Source organism: Cydia fagiglandana, chromosome 10 (genome assembly GCF_963556715.1).
Source record: "Cydia fagiglandana chromosome 10, ilCydFagi1.1, whole genome shotgun sequence".
NCBI lineage: Eukaryota > Metazoa > Arthropoda > Insecta > Lepidoptera > Tortricidae > Cydia > Cydia fagiglandana.
Genome location: NC_085941.1, coordinates 11,133,010 through 11,154,934, shown reverse-complemented (window position 1 = coordinate 11,154,934; position 21,925 = coordinate 11,133,010). Strand labels below are relative to the sequence as shown.

General features: G+C 39.2%; 1 protein-coding gene across 1 annotated transcript in view; it reads right to left on the bottom strand.

Moving 5' to 3' along the window:
- Positions 1–3,024: 3,024 nt before the first annotated feature.
- The window catches only part of LOC134668151 (endoribonuclease Dicer), a 70,593-nt gene continuing 51,692 nt past the window's right edge, over positions 3,025–21,925 (bottom strand). The window contains exons 27-33 of the mRNA XM_063525669.1: positions 14,107–14,295; positions 12,885–12,989; positions 7,905–8,060; positions 7,422–7,633; positions 6,209–6,362; positions 4,706–4,890; positions 3,025–3,214 (exon numbers count right to left, since the gene is read on the bottom strand). Of these exons, the coding sequence (XP_063381739.1) occupies positions 3,058–3,214; positions 4,706–4,890; positions 6,209–6,362; positions 7,422–7,633; positions 7,905–8,060; positions 12,885–12,989; positions 14,107–14,295 (1,158 nt within the window). The 3' untranslated portion in view covers positions 3,025–3,057. The remainder of the gene's footprint in view (positions 3,215–4,705; positions 4,891–6,208; positions 6,363–7,421; positions 7,634–7,904; positions 8,061–12,884; positions 12,990–14,106; positions 14,296–21,925) is intronic.

The following is a 21,925-nucleotide window of genomic DNA, read 5'->3' as shown; positions in this document are numbered from 1 at the left end:
ATTATGCAATACATCTGTCCCTACTTTTGTGATGTTTTGCGATGTCGCGACAATATTATTGCGACGCTATACGACGTAAGCGCCAGCCGCCATAAGGTACCTTTTGTCGTGTAACATCACATATCTTAACTTATTTCATAGTTAGTGAATCTCTAATTCATTTCCCGAATCGCGGCGCCAGCCGCCATAAGGTACCTTTTGCCGTGGAACGTCACATATATTTACTATTTAATATCTAGTAAACTCTAATTCATTTTCCGAATCGAGCCGCTTTTCAATACAGAGACTCTCTTAAAATGGAGTAGTCATTTCCTGCTTATTTTCTTAAGGTCATAGGCTTCCGAAATAAACAGCTAAGGAATGCTGCAAAAATCATAACAAGTCTTGAAGTCTCTAATCGTTCAGTAGGCGGAGCGCATGATTAGCGCGACAGTATCTCGCCGCGAGATAGACTACCCGTCTTTTACTAACTGAATAAATTAAAGAGGGACGGGTAATCTCGCAGCGAGATACTGTCGCGCCAATCATATGCTAGCCCGGCAGGTCCAAATGTAAACACACCTAAAGTCTATTCCAATAGAACTTGCTAACTATGTAAACAAACAACCTAATTTTGTTTTATCACTGTTTCTCTTTGAATTTTCACAACACTTCATCAAATACCATTGAAACCATACACATATACACTATTGAAACGGTCCGTTCCGTAAAATACATAAATATGTACCTGTATCTTGGATATTTAATTAAAAGTTTAAAATGGTTTCATAAGTTAGGTTATTAGCGCCTGATGTAATGGCGGTTTTGTTTCTTTTAAATTCTACAATTGTCTATGATGGGTAGTGTTGTGACTAAAGTTTGTAATATAAACCCGCTACACACTACCCAACCCACGCTCTGTACCTATCGCCACGGTTATAAAATACATCAATACATAATTCTTAAGTACTAATTTAGTCTTCTGATCGTGATTAAACAAATTAAAAATAAGTAACTACTTGTTTTTTACTTTTGGTATTTTATTATTCGATATGGTTTGACATTAGTAAAGTAGTAAGTAGGAGTCTTGCCCATCACTAGTAAATTGATCATTCAGAGACAAATTCAATATGGCGGTTTGTTTACATAGTTAGCAAGTTCTATTGAAATAGACTTTATCTGACTATTCAGACCTTTATGTTACTACGAAAAGTTCTAAAAATCTCAGTTAGGTATATTGCTACAAACTCTAATTAAAATCAGTTCCGTACCTGAAGCAAGAGATACCCGACTTCTGCGTAAATAGTAACGTTAAATACTAGCAAAATAATGATGAGTTTTCAAACTTTTGACCGCAACTGAAATAATTATCTAACTTTAGGGTGGTTTTCCGCCTGTCCAATTTCTTGGTCCAATGTGTATTTTGTCTCACATTTTACTTAATGAGAGAGTGAGACGCAATGCACAATGGACCAATATATTGAAAAGATGGAAATCCACCCTTTGGTACACATATAATTAGAGAACTAACTTGTTATTCCATTCTAAAATACAACATATAAGCAATAAAACCTGACAAGTGCGTATCGGACTCGCCCACCGCGAGTTCCGTACTTTAGGAAAAAACGGAACCCTTATAGGATCACTTTGTTGTGCGTCCGTCCGTCTGTCTGTCAAGGCCCTTAATCTCAGAAACGCGAAATTAAAACTCAGGTCTACAGTCCCCTGAAGCTTTGAAAAGATCAGACTTCTAGAGTCAGACCAACAATAGTCTGCAGCGGATTTGATAGCCCACGCAGTGAAAGTGTTATTTTAAACGTCAAACTTCTATGAAATTATGACGTATAAATGACACTTGCACTGCGTGGGCTATCAAATCCGCTGCAGACTTTTTTTGGTCCGACTCTAAAAGATACGGCCGTTTATGATGCCGCAAGATACATAAATTACGACACTCTTAACGGAATCAAAATTTATAAAGTATTTCCCTATACCTATAAAATTTGGCAAGTAAATATCGTCTTACACTCCTAATACAGGAAGATCAGAGGGGCTACCGCGAAAACCGAAATTCGCAAATTACGGGGACCTTTCTCTTTTACTCCAATGAAGGCGTAATAAGAGTGACAGAGAAAGATGCCCGCAATTTGCGAACTTCCATTTTCGCGGTTATAGCCCTGTCGTCCGTCGCTACTTCAGTCAACCTGAGTACCTACTTTTTGTACAGACTGACTGAATAACAAAACACGTTCGTACGTTTCCGTGAAAATGCGAAAGAAAGTAACTATGCACTAACCCCCTAACTAATAAAGTTTTACGGGCCTGATTTAGCTAAATTATATTTTATCCCTTTCTTACAAATACATAAGTCAAAATGACAGATAAAGACAAGAAGGAAAATAGAAATTGTGTCTAAAACTAACTGCTGTCTACGTTTCTCTATTAATCTTCTGGTACTTTATTTCTTGCATGGTGTAAAATAGTTTATTTTAAATACTTACAGTCAAATACCCTAGTTCATAAAACTTTACGGCCATAATTTAGTTAAATAATGTTTTATCTCTTTCTTACAAATACAGATAAAGACAAAGCTCTGCAATAATCGATATTAAACTTTCGTGAGACATATTTTAAATTGTTTATACGACATCGGTTTCAGTCACTTGAATTTTTAGTCGCTATTGGCGACATGTTTCGGGCCCATCGGGGGGTCCTTCCTCAGGCTCGAGTGCTCGCGGCGACTGCAACTCGTGCACTGATCGCGCCCGCCTCGTCGCTCGTTGCGCGCGCGCTGAGAGAGCGGCGGCGGGGGGGGCGGGGGGGCGCGGTGCACTCCGCAGCCGGAGTTAGCGACTAAAAATTCAAGTGAGTGAAACCGTTGTCGTATAAACAATTTAAAGACAAAGCTGTTTATGAATAAGGGGGTACACCTGAGGGGCTACCGCGAAAACAGAAATTCGCAAATTGCGGGGATCTTTCTCTTCTACTCCAATGAAGGCGTAATTAGAGTGACAGAGAAAAATGCCCGCAATTTGCGAATTTCGATTTTCGCGGTTATAGCCCTGTACGTGTAGTAGTTTAGGAGTCGAGTATCTTGAGCGCGAGCTTGGCGGCGGCGCGCTTGGCCTGGAACTTGTTCCCGCCGAACCCGTGCGCCGTGTGCGGGCGCCCGTTCTTGGTGAACGTCACGGGGACCATTACGCGCGGCGTGCCACATTCTACCACCTTGGCGGTTCTGTGGAAAATTGACACGATTTAGAGTGAGTTGCACCGAACTAGTCGTATCGTTAAAGAGTTCGCTAAATTTTTATGTATGGAAAATTTCATAGTACCATAAGTTTCATAGTACCAGAAAGTTTCATAGTAGCGCCGGGGCGTGCCGGCTGACATTGATCAGTCTGTCAAATATGGTTAGTGCAACTGGCCCTTAGTATTGTTGGACACTGCTAGTCTGATACAATTTATAACATAAAGTGGTATCCAGACGGGACTGATCAAATCGGTCGACGTGATCAGAAATGAAATTGGCGTCAATCTTCTATTTTAAATTTATGGTGATATTAGAGCCCTCTAAATTACAAAAATGCCCCAGAACGAAAATACTGGCCTCACAAATTGGTATTCTTGCGTCCGCATCCCATTTTATCGGTAATATCGGTCATTATCGCCGGTTGAATTGGGCGAGCCAAATTGGTATTTGCGTCCGCACCTCCTGATTCGATCGGGCAATTTAATCAGATTGGCAAAAAAAGTACTCATCTGGACTGGATACGCCTTTCAATTGACTTATTACTTTTAAACTTAGTCCCTAAAAGATATTAGGATACATTATAGTCGAGACAGGTCGCCGCCGCTGCCTCGATGTAATACCGAGCTCGTGTCTTACCCGAACGAGGTCCACGCGTGTATCCTCTCGTAGAGTACCCGCACGGGCTGCTGCGGGATGCGTGTAGAGAAGGCCTCGATCTCGCGGTGCATGACGCGGTACACTACCGCCCACACGCCGGACAGGTCGCCGCCACTGTCTAGGTATATCACCGAGCTCGTGTCTTACCCGAACGAGGTGCACGCGTGTATCCTCTCGTAGAGTACCCGCACGGGCTGCTGCGGGATGCGTGTAGAGAAGGCTTCGATCTCGCGGTGCATGACGCGGTACACTACCGCCCACACGGCGGACAGGTCGCCGCCGCTGTCTAGGTATATCACCGAGCTCGTGTCTTACCCGAACGAGGTGCACGCGTGTATCCTCTCGTAGAGTACCCGCACGGGCTGCTGCGGGATGCGTGTAGAGAAGGCTTCGATCTCGCGGTGCATAACGCGGTACACTACCGCCCACACGGCGGACAGGTCGCCGCCGCTGTCTAGGTATATCACTGAGCTGGTGTCTTACCCGAACGAGGTGCACGCGTGTATCCTCTCGTAGAGTACCCGCACGGGCTGCTGCGGGATGCGTGTAGAGAAGGCCTCGATCTCGCGGTGCATGACGCGGTACACTACCGCCCACACGGCGGACAGGTCGCCGCTGCTGTCTAGGTATATCACCGAGCTCGTGTCTTACCCGAACGAGGTGCACGCGTGTATCCTCTCGTAGAGTACCCGCACGGGCTGCTGCGGGATGCGTGTAGAGAAGGCCTCGATCTCGCGGTGCATGACGCGGTACACTACCGCCCACACGGCGGACAGGTCGCCGCTGCTGTCTAGGTATATCACCGAGCTCGTGTCTTACCCGAACGAGGTGCACGCGTGTATCCTCTCGTAGAGTACCCGCACGGGCTGCTGCGGGATGCGTGTAGAGAAGGCCTCGATCTCGCGGTGCATGACGCGGTACACTACCGCCCACACGGCGGACAGGTCGCCGCCGCTGTCTAAGTATATCGCGCCCATTAGCGACTCGAATATGTCACTTAGCACCTGCCATCAAAATAGTAAAAATATTAAATAAAGATATTGACTAAAGAAAAGAACAATTACTAAAACAAATTACCAAACTACTATTACTAGTGAATAGTTATGATAATAGTTTTTAAATTCCGATGCAAAGTGTATTCATCCTTACGTGTTTTATCTAGTAAACAAACGTGACGTCAAAGTGACATTCCAACAATACGATTCATAAACAATCTGGGCATCATATTTTTGAGGTGATCCGTTCGTTACTGCGATTATTGATGAAAATCTTATTAGAATTGATATTTTTCAGTGTTTATTCGGTTGTACTTCGTGAGTTTATTTAAGTGTGTAATAACATTTTAAGTGATGATTATTGTGTGATCCCAGAGGAAAGTGTGATAATGTCTTCGAAAAGTGTTTGTTTACATGATATGTCCTATCAAATGTAGTAAGGATGAGTAGGTACACTTTACTTATGTACAGTCACCACACGGGATTGTTATGCCATTTGGGGTTCTTGCTAAATTGGAAATTCTGTAGCGTAAGTATTGAACAACCAATTTAGCTAGGACCCTAAATGGCGCAACAATCGCGGAGCGTGATGGTACATTAAACTTCGTTTTTTTTAGCATTAGAAATAAGGTAAACAATATTGATGCATCTTTTAATTGAAAAACACATTTTAAAAATAAGTTATGGCAAATATGTAACAATTATGAATCTAATACGATCATTTATATTCTTCTGCTTTCATAAGTAATCGTTTTTGATTTTTAAAAAGCGTTTTTCAATTAAGAGACATGTCAAGATCGTTTACCTTCTTGCAAGTTCTTTCTAATGCTAAAAAAACGAACTATAGTATTAGCAGGCGTGGCTCACGCCGCGATTTCGTCGCTTTGCAACAGGTACATCCGTTCCACATCAATTTTGGTGGCTAGCCATAACCCGCGCGTGGCGCTGTCGCCACCTAGCGGCCGTATCTGTCCTGATCATAACAGACGGTTTTTGTTAGAGAGTGTGTCTCCAGCGACATCAGATCCAGCGACAGTGCAGGATTGCTTTGAATATTAATATGGCTTCACTAGCTATTGTCGAGGACAGCAAAGTATCAACATTTTATACGGGCATGGTCTTCGAAATATAAGTACATTATAATCATAGACCGCTATTGTAATGTACTTAAATACTAGTAATTACCTAAGTACACGCCAACCTAAATGTAACCTAAATAAGAACCTATGAGTTACTCATAATTCGTAATGCACCAGCGTTACTGCTGCGGCCTTCTGTACCTAGTACTATTATTTATTCTTTGGTATTAGTTAGTATTATTTTTTACCTTAGGCACTTCCACGTAATCTGCGATGTGGCAATCCTCCTCGTCGATGAGATACAGCACGTCCTCGATGATCTCGTGGTCTCTCTGTTCCTGGTGCTCGACGAACATCATTATCGCCTTATCCAAGTTCGGGTTCAGTTGGGAGCAAAGGAATCTGCCGAGAAAATATTATATGAAACATAGTGTCTGCGTTGAAACGGCGTACCGAGCGCTAACGCCATCTATCGAGTGTTATTTCGCAAAATCGGTGAACGCTCTAAGGAGTCTAAGGAATAAGGGCTCTTCGATTTTAAATATCAAGTAACAGGGTCAATTTGCTACCAATACACCGTTGTGTTACGACGAAAAAGAAGCTTTGAGATTTTTTGAGTTGCCTTGTATTACTCATTTACAGAGGGATTTACGATTCGTTTTTTTTCGAACCGATATGCGGGAGAATTAGTCCAAGAACGCTACGATAAGTCTGCAATGATAGCACACGCAGTGCAAGGGTTATTTTAAACGACAACCTTCTATGAAATCATGACGTATAAATAATATTTGCCCTGCTTATGCTATCAAGTCCCCGAGCGCAGGTCCGTGAGTTCTCCCGGCTTCAACTGATCGCAGTTCTGGAATATATAGTTACGTGAAGAGTGAAGCTACTCACTTGTGCAGTCCCGGTTTGACGACGTAGGACGCGAAGGTGATATTGTTAACAAACGCCGAGCGCAGGTCCGTGAGTTCTCCCGGCTTCAGCTGATCACAGTTCTCGAACACATAGTAACGTGCTAAGAGTGAAGCTACTCACTTGTGCAGTCCCAGTTTGACGACGTAGGACGCGAACGTGACATTGTTAACAAGCGCCGAGCGCAGGTCCGTGAGTTCTCCCGGCTTCAGGTGATCACAGTTCTCGAACACATAGTAACGTGCTAAGAGTGAAGCTACTCACTTGTGTAGTCCCAGTTTGACGACGTAGGACGCGAACGTGACATTGTTAACAAGCGCCGAGCGCAGGTCCGTGAGTTCTCCCGGCTTTAGCTGATCACAGTTCTCGAACACATAGTAACGTGCTAAGAGTGAAGCTACTCACTTGTGCAGTCCCAGTTTGACGACGTAGGACGCGAACGTGACATTGTTAACAAGCGCCGAGCGCAGGTCCGTGAGTTCTCCCGGCTTCAGCTGATCACAGTTCTCGAACACATAGTAACGTGCTAAGAGTGAAGCTACTCACTTGTGCAGTCCCAGTTTGACGACGTAGGACGCGAACGTGACATTGTTAACAAGCGCCGAGCGCAGGTCCGTGAGCTCTCCCGGCTTCAGCTGATCGCAGTTCTCGAATATATGCGATGTGATTAGGAAATCCAAGATGGCGTCGCCGAGGAACTCCAGACGCTCGTAGGAGCGAGTCAGACGGTTCCGTATGTAGGACGGGTGCGATAAAGCCTGGGAAAAATATTAGAATGTTAACTACCTTTTTAATACTAAGACTCTTTAACGGTGATAGATGGTTTGGTGCAACCGACCCTTAATATAGTGAAAAGGACACATTCGCGTTTAAGGCTCGGCCAAGACATTACGCGACTGGCGACGGCGGCGGCGGCAACTATAGGTGTCTTGCTCAAACCTATGGTTGTCGCCGCCGCCGTTCCCAGTCGCGCAATGTCGCGGCCCAGTCGTTAAGTATTCAGACTTAATAAGGTTCGAAAAATCTAACCTCAAGTAAAAAGGAAGGGTCCTTGAACTTGTAGTTGAGTATTTGCTCGATGTCTTTCTGACAGCTGTTGAGAAGGAAGTCCAGCTCATCTAGCGTGCTCTTTCCCTCTGTGATCACGGTGGGCACTTTTTTGTTGAGGTATGATGCGAAGTCATCCTGAAATGTATCTTAATGGTTAGATGAGGATTATTGTGAGTCATACACTATTTAACACTAGAGTCTGTGCGGAAAGAGAAGAGTCGTGGCAGAAACGGGAACTAACATTTTAAATTTTATATGGCAATCAAACCTTTGACACCTGTCTTGTAAAAAGTAAACAAACTTCTGTCATTGTATATTTTTATTAACAAAAAGCGCAAGTTTTATGTATAAAATATTTTCATAACACGATGAAACCGTACATAAAACCACAAGAAAAATTATATTTAACATTGTTCGGTTTTGTCAGCGGGAAGAAAACGGCTAAAAGCCGACTATCGACTTACAAAAAGTCGCGGAACGTGTTTCCGCTATTCACGGGTATTGATGTTGTATTTAATATTAAATAATTACCTATTTAATAAGCCCCCTAAGTAACTTGTCTCCGGTACATAATCGGTAAGTATATTCATTCAAAATATATTAATTTTCATAAATATGCAGGTCATTCATGATCTTTAAAATAACTGACAAATAGTCTTGATACTTGCCATTTTATGCATATTTATAGTAGTATACCCTATAATGGACGTGGAACCAGTAATGGGACAAAAAAACATAATTCCTCTAAAATAAGTATCTAAAATTAGTTTATAAACACTGGCTGTATATTATCATAAATAAGAGTCCTAGAGCTGTTTCAGTTTGAAGTTTCATTAAATTTGGTTGTTTTTTAAGAAATTGGCGTCAACCCAAAAGTTGTCGTGTCACTGAAAAAAAATACCACTACGAATTCTTAACAACTTCGCTAAGAGAGGTGAGTTAATTTATTAAATTTTAATTAATTAATACTTGATGAAAACTTGAATGTGTTTTGTTAATTGCATTTACCATGAGATAAGGTATACAACACACTATGTTGTGACTCCACAGATGTAAAAAATTGTGGTATTTGGCCCAATCCCATTATAGGAGCTGTAAAACTGCGTCCCTCCTATGATGGGACATTTGACAGAATGATGTTTGCCATGCCATAATTTCATGTTTAAACAATACAGAAGTAAAATGTAGTTACGAAATATGTCAACCAGGAGGTATTCTCGGACTTCGGATAAATTAATATCGTTTTTCCAAACTTTTATTTAACTTGCCCTGTTAGTTAGTGTGGGTCCAATCTTGGTAGCTGAATTTGAGCCACTTTTTGATTTCCGATTCAGTTAAAATTTTGTGTAAGTATGTAATTAAGTATGCAAATCGGATGATAATGCAATATTATGATAACATGGACCTGATCTGATGATGGAGACAGGAGGTGGCCATGGGAACTTTATCGCAATAAACCCTAAGTAATTGTGTTTGGGTATATTAGAATGTCTCGATGGATCTAATACAATAATAATTGGCTGTGGAAAGAAAAATACATTCAGCGATAAAAGCTTATACCAAAAATTGTTTTTTTTTGCCGTAACTTATTCCCCATTTCAATATTTTATACTGATAGAGCAATGTCCATTATAGGGGGCCCATTACTGGATCCACGTCCATTACTGGGGGCCCATTACTGGAGCTTTGGTGTCCATGACTGGAGAAAAAAGCATAGTTTTAATTTGTTAAATATGTGGAAACTAATTGCAGTATCTTTGATACAACACGCCTAAAACATGAAAGAAATTCAGATGAAAATCACCCTTATTTCCATCATAATAAAAGTCTCATTTCGGAATTATCCGACAGTTTTCGACATTCGGAATTACCCGAGTAAACCTTATGCAAGAATTCGTAATCTACGTGCCGGATTCAAGCACATCCAGTTCCTCACATCAGTCCCTGGTTGTTCTGAAGCTAGCGCAAACATAAGTGACATTGAATATTTTAATTCAGACGTCGATTACAAAGAATAAACCTTTTTCATAAAAATATTTCTTTATTTGTAAGTTCGTTTACTAGGTTCTGTTAGTTACGAAATTATAAGTATTTCATATTTAGCAGACTTTTCGGCGAAGTAAAATATCGTGAGATGAGAGAACCGGAGATATCCCAATAAGGCCTACCTACTTATGCACTATTTTTATTCATATTCATATTTATTATTAATAATGTACACATACATTACAAGTCAAGTTTACAATGGGTGAAATATATCCCAGATAGTAAAATTACAGTTCTAATGCCCAATTTCTACCCGGTTTTGTATTAAAATAACTGTTGGACTGCACAGATTAGGTAGTACATAAAATGAGACTATCTTGTTTGGTACTAAAATTACAGTTGTATTGGGCAGATTCTTAATAATCCAGTAAATTTGTCGAATTTTGTAACCTGGCTCTTTTGCGTCAAATCCGGTAGTTCTGATTTTTTGCAGACTTGTTTATGATGTTGGCCCAATGAATAATCCAAGTTTGTGACTTCGAGCGCCGAACGCAACTTTGTCAAAAATCGAATAAACCGCATTTTTTTAGATTTGGGCGATTATAACCCTAAAGTACTAGTTTTTGGTAGTAACTTCCTAGGGCGTTTTTAAAGTAAACTAAATTTGCTACAATAAGAAACTAGAATTGTCTCTGTACATCTAATATTTTCCGAGATAAAGCCTTTCAAAATTTTATATTTAAATTTTTATATTTTTTAATATTTTTTCAGAATAGGCACTCATACATTTTTTTATGGAAAATAAATATTTTGTAGAACGTGCCGGTGATGAATTCCATATAAATTACCTACCTAACACTTATATTATAGCTAAGAACTGATGTAAAATTATAAAATTTTGAAAGGCTTTATCTCGGAAAATATTAGATGTACAGAGACAATTCCAGTGTCTTATTGTAGCAAATTTAGTCTACTTTAAAAGCGCCCTAAGGAAGTTACTATCAAAAACTAGTACTTTAGGGTTATAATCGCCCAAATCTAAAAAAAATTGCGGTTTATTCGATTTTTGACAAAGTTGCATTCGGCGCTCGAGGTCACAAACTTGGATTATTCATTGGGCCAACATCATAAACAAGCCTGCAAAAAATCAGAACTACCGGATTTGACGCAAACGCAAAATGTATAATTTTACTGTATTATAACTAGTTTTAGCAGTTTTGTCAATCGCACTGTCACTTTTTAGTATCTGAGACATAAAAACAAGAGTGTGTTTTAAAAAGAAAACTAGTGCCTGCGCTAAATCAGAGGATTGATTTGACGAGCCGACACCACCACCAGGCTCCGTTTAGTAAGCCGTGGTAAGAAACCGAAACAAAAGGGATACAAGTATCATGACCTTTAGTGTCGTACTATAATCACGTGACCAGTGTTGTCAGCATAGCAAAAACCATAAAATAGCACTGGCGCGCCCTCAAATCCCACGACTCTTCTCTTTCCGCACATACTCTATCCTCCTGAGTCCCCCCTTGTCATTATTGCAGTTTTGAAATTGGAACCTTCTTGTATTTCATTTTAATTGAAAATTCGATTTGGATTAAATCCTTTATAACGGCGTCAGGGGCTGAGGAGGCTATATTACAGTTGAACATACCAACTATACATCTTAATTATTAAGTTTTATAATTTGAGCTCATGATCATTGACCGTTTCACAGCTATCCAATACACCAATCTCCTACGTGACTACGAAACCGTAACCAAGTTCCAATACCTTGGCTCACTGATTACCAACAAAGGAAGTAGCGTACCTGAGATACGTAGACGGATTGGCATGGCAAAATCTGCAATGACCTAACTGAGCAAAATTTGGAGAGACCGTAATATTAGCCACCGGACTAAAATACACCTGGTCCGCACCCTTTTCTTCTCCATTGCTCTATACAGTACAGAGACGTGGACATTCAAAGCCGCTGATAGACAGAGAATCGACGCTTTGAGATGTGGTGCTTCCGACGTATGCTAAGAATACCATGGACGGCCCGCCGCACCAACATATCTATTCTAAAACAATTAAAAATAGAAAAGACTCAACGTCTATCCACAACCTGCTTGCAACGAATATTGCGGTACTTTGGCCATGTTGCACGCAGGGATACCAGCAATTTGGAACGCCTTATCGTGACCGGTAAAATAGAGGGAAAAAGGCCTAGGGGTAGAAGTCCCAAACGATGGTCGGACCAAATAGCGAAGGAACTAAAAATACCTGTCAGCGACGCACTCCACCAAGCTACAGAACGGGACGGATGGAGACAACTAGTTGACGGAATCAAACGGAGTCACGATCCTCAGCAATGAGGGACCGATTGAAGAGAGAGAGAGATTATAATTTAATTTAAAACATCTTTCACCACTACGCTCGGGATCCTATTTTAGAATCCTTCGCTTCGTTCGGGGTTCAATGTATGCCCTCGTCATAAATACTTATGTAATTTTGCTCCCTTGACACAATCCGTTATTTGGAACATTGGCTTGTTATTTATGAACTTGTCTGTACCATCACACTCCGCGATATAAGGTCCTAGCTGAATTGGTTGTTTAATACTTACGCTATGGAATATCCAATTTAGCAAGAACCCTAAATGGCATAACAATCCCGTGCGGTGACTTTACGGCTGGTTTTAGTGTCACGCGGACCGTCCGTGCGGATAGCTCCGCACCGCCAAATTGTATGTGAAAGCTGTCCGCGCGGACCCGTCAGCTTTACTCTGTAACGTTCCCTGAACTTAACACATATTGGTCCGGTGCCGAGCGATCCGCACGGACGGTCCGCGTGACACTAAAACCAGCCTATGAGAAAGCTGTCCGCGCGGACCCGTCACCTTTGTAACGCTCCCTGAACTTGAATTATATTGGTCCGGTGCGGAGCGATCCGCACGGACGGTCCGCGTGACACTAAAACCAGCCTAAAACTTACCTGGGGAGGTAGGACACGCAGCCACTCGAGAACTTTGACGGCGCCGAGTACGCCGCCGTGCAGCAGATAAGTGCCGATGATCGCCTCCACACAGTCCGCCACGCTCTGAAATTATACACAGGGTATAACAGATATCGAATACATATTTAAATTGGCAAAACAAGCAAAACAAATTGATCGACTTAGCGCGACTTGCACCATCCCACTAACCCGGGGCTAACCGGTTGAACCGTTAACCCAGTGTCAAATTGTACTGGTAACCATGGTAACTCCAGGCTTAATCGGTTAACCCCGGGTTAGTGTAATGGTGCAAGTGGCGCTTAGACAATTAACCCAGCGCCGCGCCGAGCCGCCCGAGCTAAACTCTGAACTAAGAGTTCATTATCAAATTAGGTACACCTACAATTCAGAAATCAACTTTGTTTTGGTACTAAATAGTAAATACGAGTAGGTTACTGTTCAGGTTCACTCATGGCTCTGAACTTGTGGTAGTAATTAGTGAGTTTTGGTTGTCATCTGACGACATGTTGTCGCTCATACTCTGTTATTCTCGCTGTCCTATGTTACATCTTAGTGTAAGGCCTGAGTGGACGCTCGGAGCGCGGAGCGTTCGACGGGGCGTGCAGCGTGGCGTCGGGCTCACAAGTGATTTGAGCAGCGTGCACTAAGGCCGCTCCTATACGTTTGCATTTGTTGACGCACCCCCCGCCTCGCTGCACGCTCAACTCGAGCGTCCACTCAGGCCTTACACTTAGAGATGCCACATAGGTGGATTTGCCGACAAGTGTCCATCCGGATTTGGTGCCTGTTCAACCGGCTTAGAACAGAACATGGACACTGCGAGGACTACATGTTTAAGTGTGCCTGGAGAAACTAATCGGCGTGTGTCCATCATAAAACATATTATCTATGACTGTCCAAAGAAGTGTACTTCCTGTACACTGGAGATTCCCTAGACTTGCTTTTCCCTAGATATTAAATTATAGTCCTTAATTATTATCGATATTTCCACAAATATTTTTGTAGTAAGCGACCAGTTTTGTAGCCATACCATAAAAAAAAACAACGGGTTGCACTCCGGGAGGGCCGGCAGAAGTGAAAACTCAAATGACATTGTAATAGTTTTTCAATCAGGTCACGTGTCCGTCTTACTAAGCGTCTTACGTATTACGCTCTCGTGAGATTAACAGCGCCGCTAAACAAGTTTTCACTTCAAAAATACCTTGTCGGATACAACTTGGGAGCGCACGTAGCACTGCATGACATTCTGCGCGCCGCCTGGAGGTTCTCTCTCGACGACACCATTTTCGCTGTACCGCTGAGTTACTTGCTCGTAGCTCTCGTCGGAAAGGTTCCCGCTGAGCGCCTCGTGTAGGGGGAACTGTATGCCTATCAGGAACGTTGGTCGGAGCTGCAAAGAACATTTGAATTAGTTATATTATAAGGTACATACAAAATATCCTCCGTTGACGACATAGCGACGGTCGACGCAGGTGAGACGCGTGAAGCTAAATGAGCAAGGTTCAACGTGTGTCACCGACGTCGCGCCGAGTAAGTTCGCGATCTTAAAAATCGCGTATTTTAAGATCTTACTTCTATTACTAGCATTAATAGTGAAAATTACGCATGAAATCCGAGGATTGTCAAAAATAGGCTTGTGTTGCAATATATATGTATTAATTATAGACTTAAAAACACCCATGACTCAGGAACAAATAAACTCACACAAACGCTCTTAACAGGATTCACTACCGACTAGGCTAGGATGCCGTCAAATGGAATACATAGGTACTTGGAATCAACACCATATTTTGAACACACTGCATATTGTAACTATAAAGTAAGGTAAATATTTGCCAATTCTCAGAACGGGTTTTATCAATAATCTAACACGTGTAGCGAGCAACAGAAAAAATGCGTCACAAATTCTTACTAAATTATACGCATGGAACTTATTAAACCCAGAAGCAACATAAATATCAATAAAATCAATTTGCATGTGATACAGTTTTAAGAAACTCCGTCTAGCGCGGGTCAGCCTTGGGTCAACCAGAGTAACGTGGCCTCTACATAAAAAAATGGTTTAGGTATATGTGCCTCACTCGTGCTCTGTTCTGTCGTTCAGAATGAGCACCCATTACCAGTTATTTAGAACGCTTAAAACTTAGAGGTTCTCTGTGATGAATTAATAGGTGAGCATTTCTCAAATAGTTTGTACATTTCGATCACGTCTTAGATTTCTATAAAAATGTATGCTGGTAAAGTACATGAAGCTGAACAACTTCCACTATATTCCCAAAATGTCCCAGGAAGTTTGTATGAAACATTCCTTTTTTGTTACCAGATTTCCTGACACATTTGGTAACAAAAAAGTTAGAAACTTTCTGGGACTTTTCGGGAAATATGGTGAAAGTTGTTCAGCTTCATGTACTTTACCAGCATACCAATTTTTATAGAAATCTAAGAGGTAATCGAAATGTACAAACTTTTTGAGAAATGCTCAGGTACGGTACATACTGAACCTACATAAGTCATTAAGGATGTATTGTATACCATCAGTCCTAAAAGTGCAAGGCGATTTTATCAATGAATTCATTCATAATTTATCCATGCAATTTCGCAGCTCACTGTATAGGAGGCGGATTAGAGCTTTAAGTATAATCTGGGGGCCTACCGCAAAAAACGAAAATCGAAATTTCATTATCTGCCTCGCTACCGCTCTTCCATATTCGAGTGATAGACCTCTCTCTCACATATACATTATTACGATTTTCGCGGAAGGACTCCTGTTTATGAAACTGTTACTTATGGATATGAAAGCGGAAAAAACATATTCATGCCCGGAATATAAAGTTCCAATCGCCCTCCAGGTCAAGTTACTCGTATAGCAGACACAACATATCTTGTGATTTTGGTAGCAGTAACTGCAATGTAACGTCAAGGGCATAAATACACGCGGTAAAAGATGAGGTAAGATAACGATTTATCGGGGACATTTCACTTTCACTATCTGATAACATTTTGCTAAATAAAAGGAGGGATATTTCCAATTAATACCTAAATTAATTTTGTTGATAAGAGGATATAATAATTTTTGATACGGATATATTCTGATGTTGATAAAATTTACAAGCGTTAATTTTACTTGCAATTGTTTGTATGATAATATAGTAGGTATAGGCAAGAAGGTAAGGTTAATACGGGTAAGTGTGACAGTGGCATAGGAACAAAGTGTGGCTGGCCTTCACATTGGGGCCTGTTCTAGTGTTTACTGAGAGTTCTTAGGTACATTTGCTACTCGCGTACCTATTAGTGGTAAATATAATGACCTCCCAATAAAACTAGCTACATTTGTCCCTATTCCACACTTAACTCATTCAAACCATTTTTCGACCACTTGGTATCCGTTTGAGCTGAAATTTTGCATATTTATATACTTAATATATGTACTTATAAATTATAAAAGACATTGTGACAATGAAATATTATGATAGCGTCGAGATGATGTAATAGTGAAGACCGGTGGCCATAAAAAGAAACTCTGTGATTGATTTTGGATTTATTACTGTCATCTCAATGATTATTAGAAAAAACATAGTAGGCGATAAAATTTTATATCGAAAATGAAGTTTTAACAAAAAAACTTATAAGTTTACTGTTCATAACAAATCTATGACACTTATTTTATTGAATAAGTAGGTTTAGTAAGGCTAGACACTACTAAAAGAATTCGAAGGACAAATCTAAAGCCCTTAGAAAACGATACCATGGGTCACTTGCTTACACGTGTAGGACCAGCAATTCAGCAAATTCATTCCTTTTGCGAGACTTTTAAGTTTATTTCACGAGTGATTATTATTTAATTATTTATATTCTTTCAGTAGACTCACGCTGACTAAGTCTTATTATAACTACTAAGGTAAAAGTACGCTCCACCGAACGCTCAATATCCGTCCGTATTACCGAATTTCTTCTATTTTAGGCTGTAAGTCGATTATTTACAGCTGATATTTACTTGCGTATTTTTTTTCCACGAGTTAAATACCTATCTCTTCCACTATGCCTCAGAGTCGGCCAATTTGTCCCGCAGTTGGGACGTGGCAACTGATCGAAACGGATCGTTGCTGCCGATTGCCACTTTGTATGGGCAACCTTAAAGAAATCGGTAAGAAGTTGCGTATATTTCTTAAGGTCATAAAACCTTTTAAATTTATTTCTGTGTTTCAAAGTATGGTTTTTCAGTGTGACTACTTAATTAGTTTGTGTATTTTAGTCAATTTAATTAATTTAGTGCAGTCATATTATCAGAAATTAAGCTTAATGTGAGTTTGGTGATGAGTACACCGACAATTTGATTGGAAGGTATTATCGAACAGCGTCCGGAATCAGGGAAAGCGTATGTTTATGAAATAATTTTTTTAATGGTTGATTACGAACTATTTAGATTAACTACCTAATTTCACAAATAACTTAATGTATTTGTAATTTTATGAGCAATTGCCGAACAACAATAACCTATATATATTATTATAAAACTGCGTTTGAAATGTTCATGTTTTACGACTTTTTGGCATCAAAATAAGGTTTTTGGCAAGACTATTATCAAACAATAATTTTAGATATTTTACGTCAGTATTAGCAAGAACTTTACACATGTACGGTTTTGTAATGGATTCAAGTATTAAATTTAATGATAGATTTGTAGTTATACCACATTGATTACGATTTAAATACTATTTTCAAAATCCGTTCGCGAAATAGGTTCCACATATTTTCCATGTTTCGTTCACCGAACGGCCGTTCGGTAAATGGTACCCATGGTCTCTGCTACCGAACTCATGTTTGCGTTGGCCATGTTTCTATTCGACGTTCATGAGAATATAATCCTTATTACGATAACGGCTAGGTCGATATTTATATGTTATTTTTTGTGACCATTATTTCAATGCCAGCGCTTTTCAAACTTTAGACATACTTATTGGACGCCTGATAATAGTCTTGGAATGTGGACAAAAAAACTGAATAGGATAATAAAAATAATGAAGCAATAATATTTTATACAGGGTGGTCCGAACCTAGATGTCCAAAAATTTTTTTTAGATTCCTCTCGTCGTGGGCGATTGTGATTTTTTAAACTTTTATCTTTTGTTATGAAATTCCGGGGTTCCCATACAGGGTGGCTAAAAATTAACTACATTCCCATTCCCAGGGAGGTTTTGGGATTATACTGAGCAACTTTTACTATGGGACCAACTCCGAAATCGTGAAAAAAAATTTACCCTTCCATAGAAAATGGACGAGCCAAAATTTATGAAACCGCCAAATTTTTTTAAACACATGCGTACATGTTTTATAATTGTTGCGTACCTTACTTACTGACTTATTTTTCAATAAAAAAGACACGTCAAGATCGCTTACCATCTTTATAATGCTAAAAAACGAAGCATAGTAGGGATTTAATAGTGAACTACTGAAGTTTGAGCACCATTCAACACCATATTTTCATACAATTATTTCCTAGTTCGGTAATGCGGGCTCCCTATTCGGTATAATGTGCAAATCACATTTCTTAGTTCGGTAAACGGTACAAACAAGGAAATTGGAAGAAATGACTTTAAAAATGTTTTTAATACACTTCCAATCATTTCAGTAATTTATAGGTATGTTTAAATGAGGACAAATTTATCTATGTTTCTATTTTAGTATTGAACATATTCGTAAGAAAATATCAGAACTAATAAAAAAATTAAACGTAAGTTTAGGGCTTAAGCATTCGGTGAAGCGTACATTTACCTTATAGGTTCTGATTCGATTAAGTATTTAACTTACGTACATTTTTTTTAAATCTGTAACTTAACTACCTACCTATAGTTCGTTTTTTTAGCATTAGAAATAAGGTAAACAATCTTGATGTGTCTTTTAATTGATGTGTCTTTCGACGTGATAATTATAACACATTTTAAAAATGAGTTACCGCAAATATGTAACAATTATGAATATAATACGATCATTTATATTCTTCTGCTTTCATAAGTAATAGTTACTGATTTTTAAAAAGCGTTTTTCAATTAAAAGACATTTGAAGATCGCTCACCTTCTATATATTATTTCTATACATTCTATTCTTCTTCTATTCTATACATTTCGGTATTTTTCTATACATTCTACCACAGTTTGGTCGACACAGTGACCAGCGACTGCTTTTTGTGTGAAGAGATTGGTGTCGTGGCCGAAAGGGCCACGTCCGTCACCACCAAGGACGAAAGGGAAAGGAAATTTACAGAATAAGGATAGCAAAGAACAGAGAAGAGAATAGGATAGAGAAAAGCAAAGAACAGAGAAGAGAGGTTAACTCGTAGCAACAATAACACTACATTCTTAGTGATTATAAAGAATTTACAACATAGGACCGGCCTCACCACGTACAACTTACCTATGAGTCGCGCTTATTACGTGACCAAATCTCAAATATGTATAATACCTTCTGACATTTTAACAGATAGACATGTCATGTTGAATGTATCATCTCATATAAGTGATACACAAACATAACAAAAGCACGTAAAACTGTAAGTTAACGGTCACCGGGTTGTAATGGTGACCTATATTTTAGAGTCAAGAGTGCACTTTCTCAATGCATACTTTCTCTTTGCGTCGGTAGCCATTTTACAAACGCAATACGAATAAAAGAAATTGCATTTAATACTTTCAACCAGCGGATGGACCACAATTTCTAGCAACTAAAACGAATTGTGGTGGCAAACAAGCCCACCGCCCGTCCGATGGTCCGTCCGCTTACCATCGGTAACCACCGTAGTCTATAGAGGCCTCTGACGTCAGTAACAGTTATGTCGACAATTGTCGCTGTCACCGTAGTGACAGATAGGTACATTATGTTCATGCTTGGAGGATATAACCAATGGAGACGCCATGTCTAAAATTTTCGGTACAAAATAGTCTGCCGTTTTTTGCGGGGGAGGGGCACATCAAATGTATAGGTATAGTTAAAATTTTTTGAACTGATCTTGTTCACTTACCTGTACTAACAATGGCATTGTTCTATTACAATCCTATTATCTGGTGGATCGTAAACCACAAATTAGGATAATCACCTCGTAGTAAAAGCGGATTATAACCGCCTTGAAATGTTAGTATAGATTAACGACTCTATTTCTTTAAACAATAGACTACAAAATACACTAATTAAATAATGGCTAACCTAACTTTTTTGCATTTAACAACCATCGACACTCAAAAATAATGCACTCAGTAGAAAAACAGCTATGAGATACCATAAAATTTCATTATATTATCGGCTCTATAGTCTTATCATAAGGATAAAATTGCTTTGAAGGTAAGAATAACACTTCATACGTTTTGCATTTAGAGATAACAGATGTGCCGCCAGGGTCGTACTCGCATTGTTGCAATTGATAAGCACGTGGTTTATCTGTTTATGTCGGAATGTTATTTAGTGGTAATTTTTTCTGACCTATACCTAATAAAAGAGCGAGCGAGACACCAATAAAAAATAATTACCTGGCCTGTTATCAAATTGTGTGTGTTAAGATTATAGGCATATTTTTGTATAAGAATCTGTTGATTTTGGACACATGGGATTATTTTTTTATATATACACTTATGTAACTTTTTTTGCCTCTAGTAGCATGTAAAACATTTCGCAGATTGAATATTGATATATATTTGTATAAGACCTTGTTGATTTTGATTAAATGTGATTATTTTTGTTAACTAATATGTATAATAAATTATTATTAATAATTATACATTTTTATCTTTCTACATATTTTATTTAACACCAGAATACGTCCCTGTCGTGGCTAAGGTGCATGTGACTTTCCAAAAGATTGAATATGATATTATCTTTTTAGACCATTTTAACCCCATTCAACAAGAAATAAGGTTTAAAATTCAATATACATGCAATGTACTTCGAACTTATTTTGTAAGTAAATTGGTTGGCGCCTACGAGAACAAAAGCAGATAATAGGATTGTAATAGAACAATGCCATTGTTAGTACAGGTAAGTGAACAAGATCAGTTCGAAAAATTTTAACTATACGTCATGTCAGATAAACGTCAGTCCATACATATGGTTGACATGTGGTTGACCATTGGCCGCCTATTTTCGACAGAGGGGAACGCCTGTTAATGGCGGCTCCATTGTTAATTACTCCGAGTGTTCATGTCATGTTTCATGTTATTTCAGCATGTTGGTTAAAAAGGAAAGCGTAAGTCCATTTGCGGCAAAATCTCGAGACATTCATGTTTGGTTCATACTCGTATTATATTGTCATTGCTCATCGGAGGCACTCGGAGGGCCAGTTTTCACGGCCAGACCGTTTGACCCAAATTCAATCCAATCTTCTGAAGTGAGTAATTGCCAATATTTAACCCCATTACAAGTATTACAATGCTGAAGATATCGGATTATCGATCAATCGATTTAATAAAAGTGTAACTACAAATTCGAGATATACTTAGGTATCATTATGTAGATATATTCTTATTACACAGTCAACACTTATGAATAAGTACCTATATTTACTACCCACGGATCTTATAGAAAATAAAACTGAAAATGTAAATTGCTACTAGTAATAATGTGTTCTTAATAATATCCAGAATGGAAAAATATTAAACTGGCAGAGGTTTGATTTTTTTTTTATAAAAAAATATAATTGAAAAGGAGGAAATGTAAAGGAGCCATGTAAATAATTTTAAGTTCTTTCTAACGAAAAATGTAGTGAAAGTGTCCGTTTACTCTTTTGCTGTGTTCACCTAGTTACTTGCAAAAAATATCTAGAGGGATATTGTTTTGTAAATTTTGTATAAAATAATTATGGTAAATTAAAAGTATAAGACTAAAAACAGATATACTTACAAAAAACTAAACACACATAAATAACTTGTTTTCTTTCAAAAATATATGTATCTCTTACAGAGAACAAAAACCGCTAGCTGCTCAGCTATTTATTATTCAGAATGTCCCGTTACTAAGGCGTACAATACATGTTACG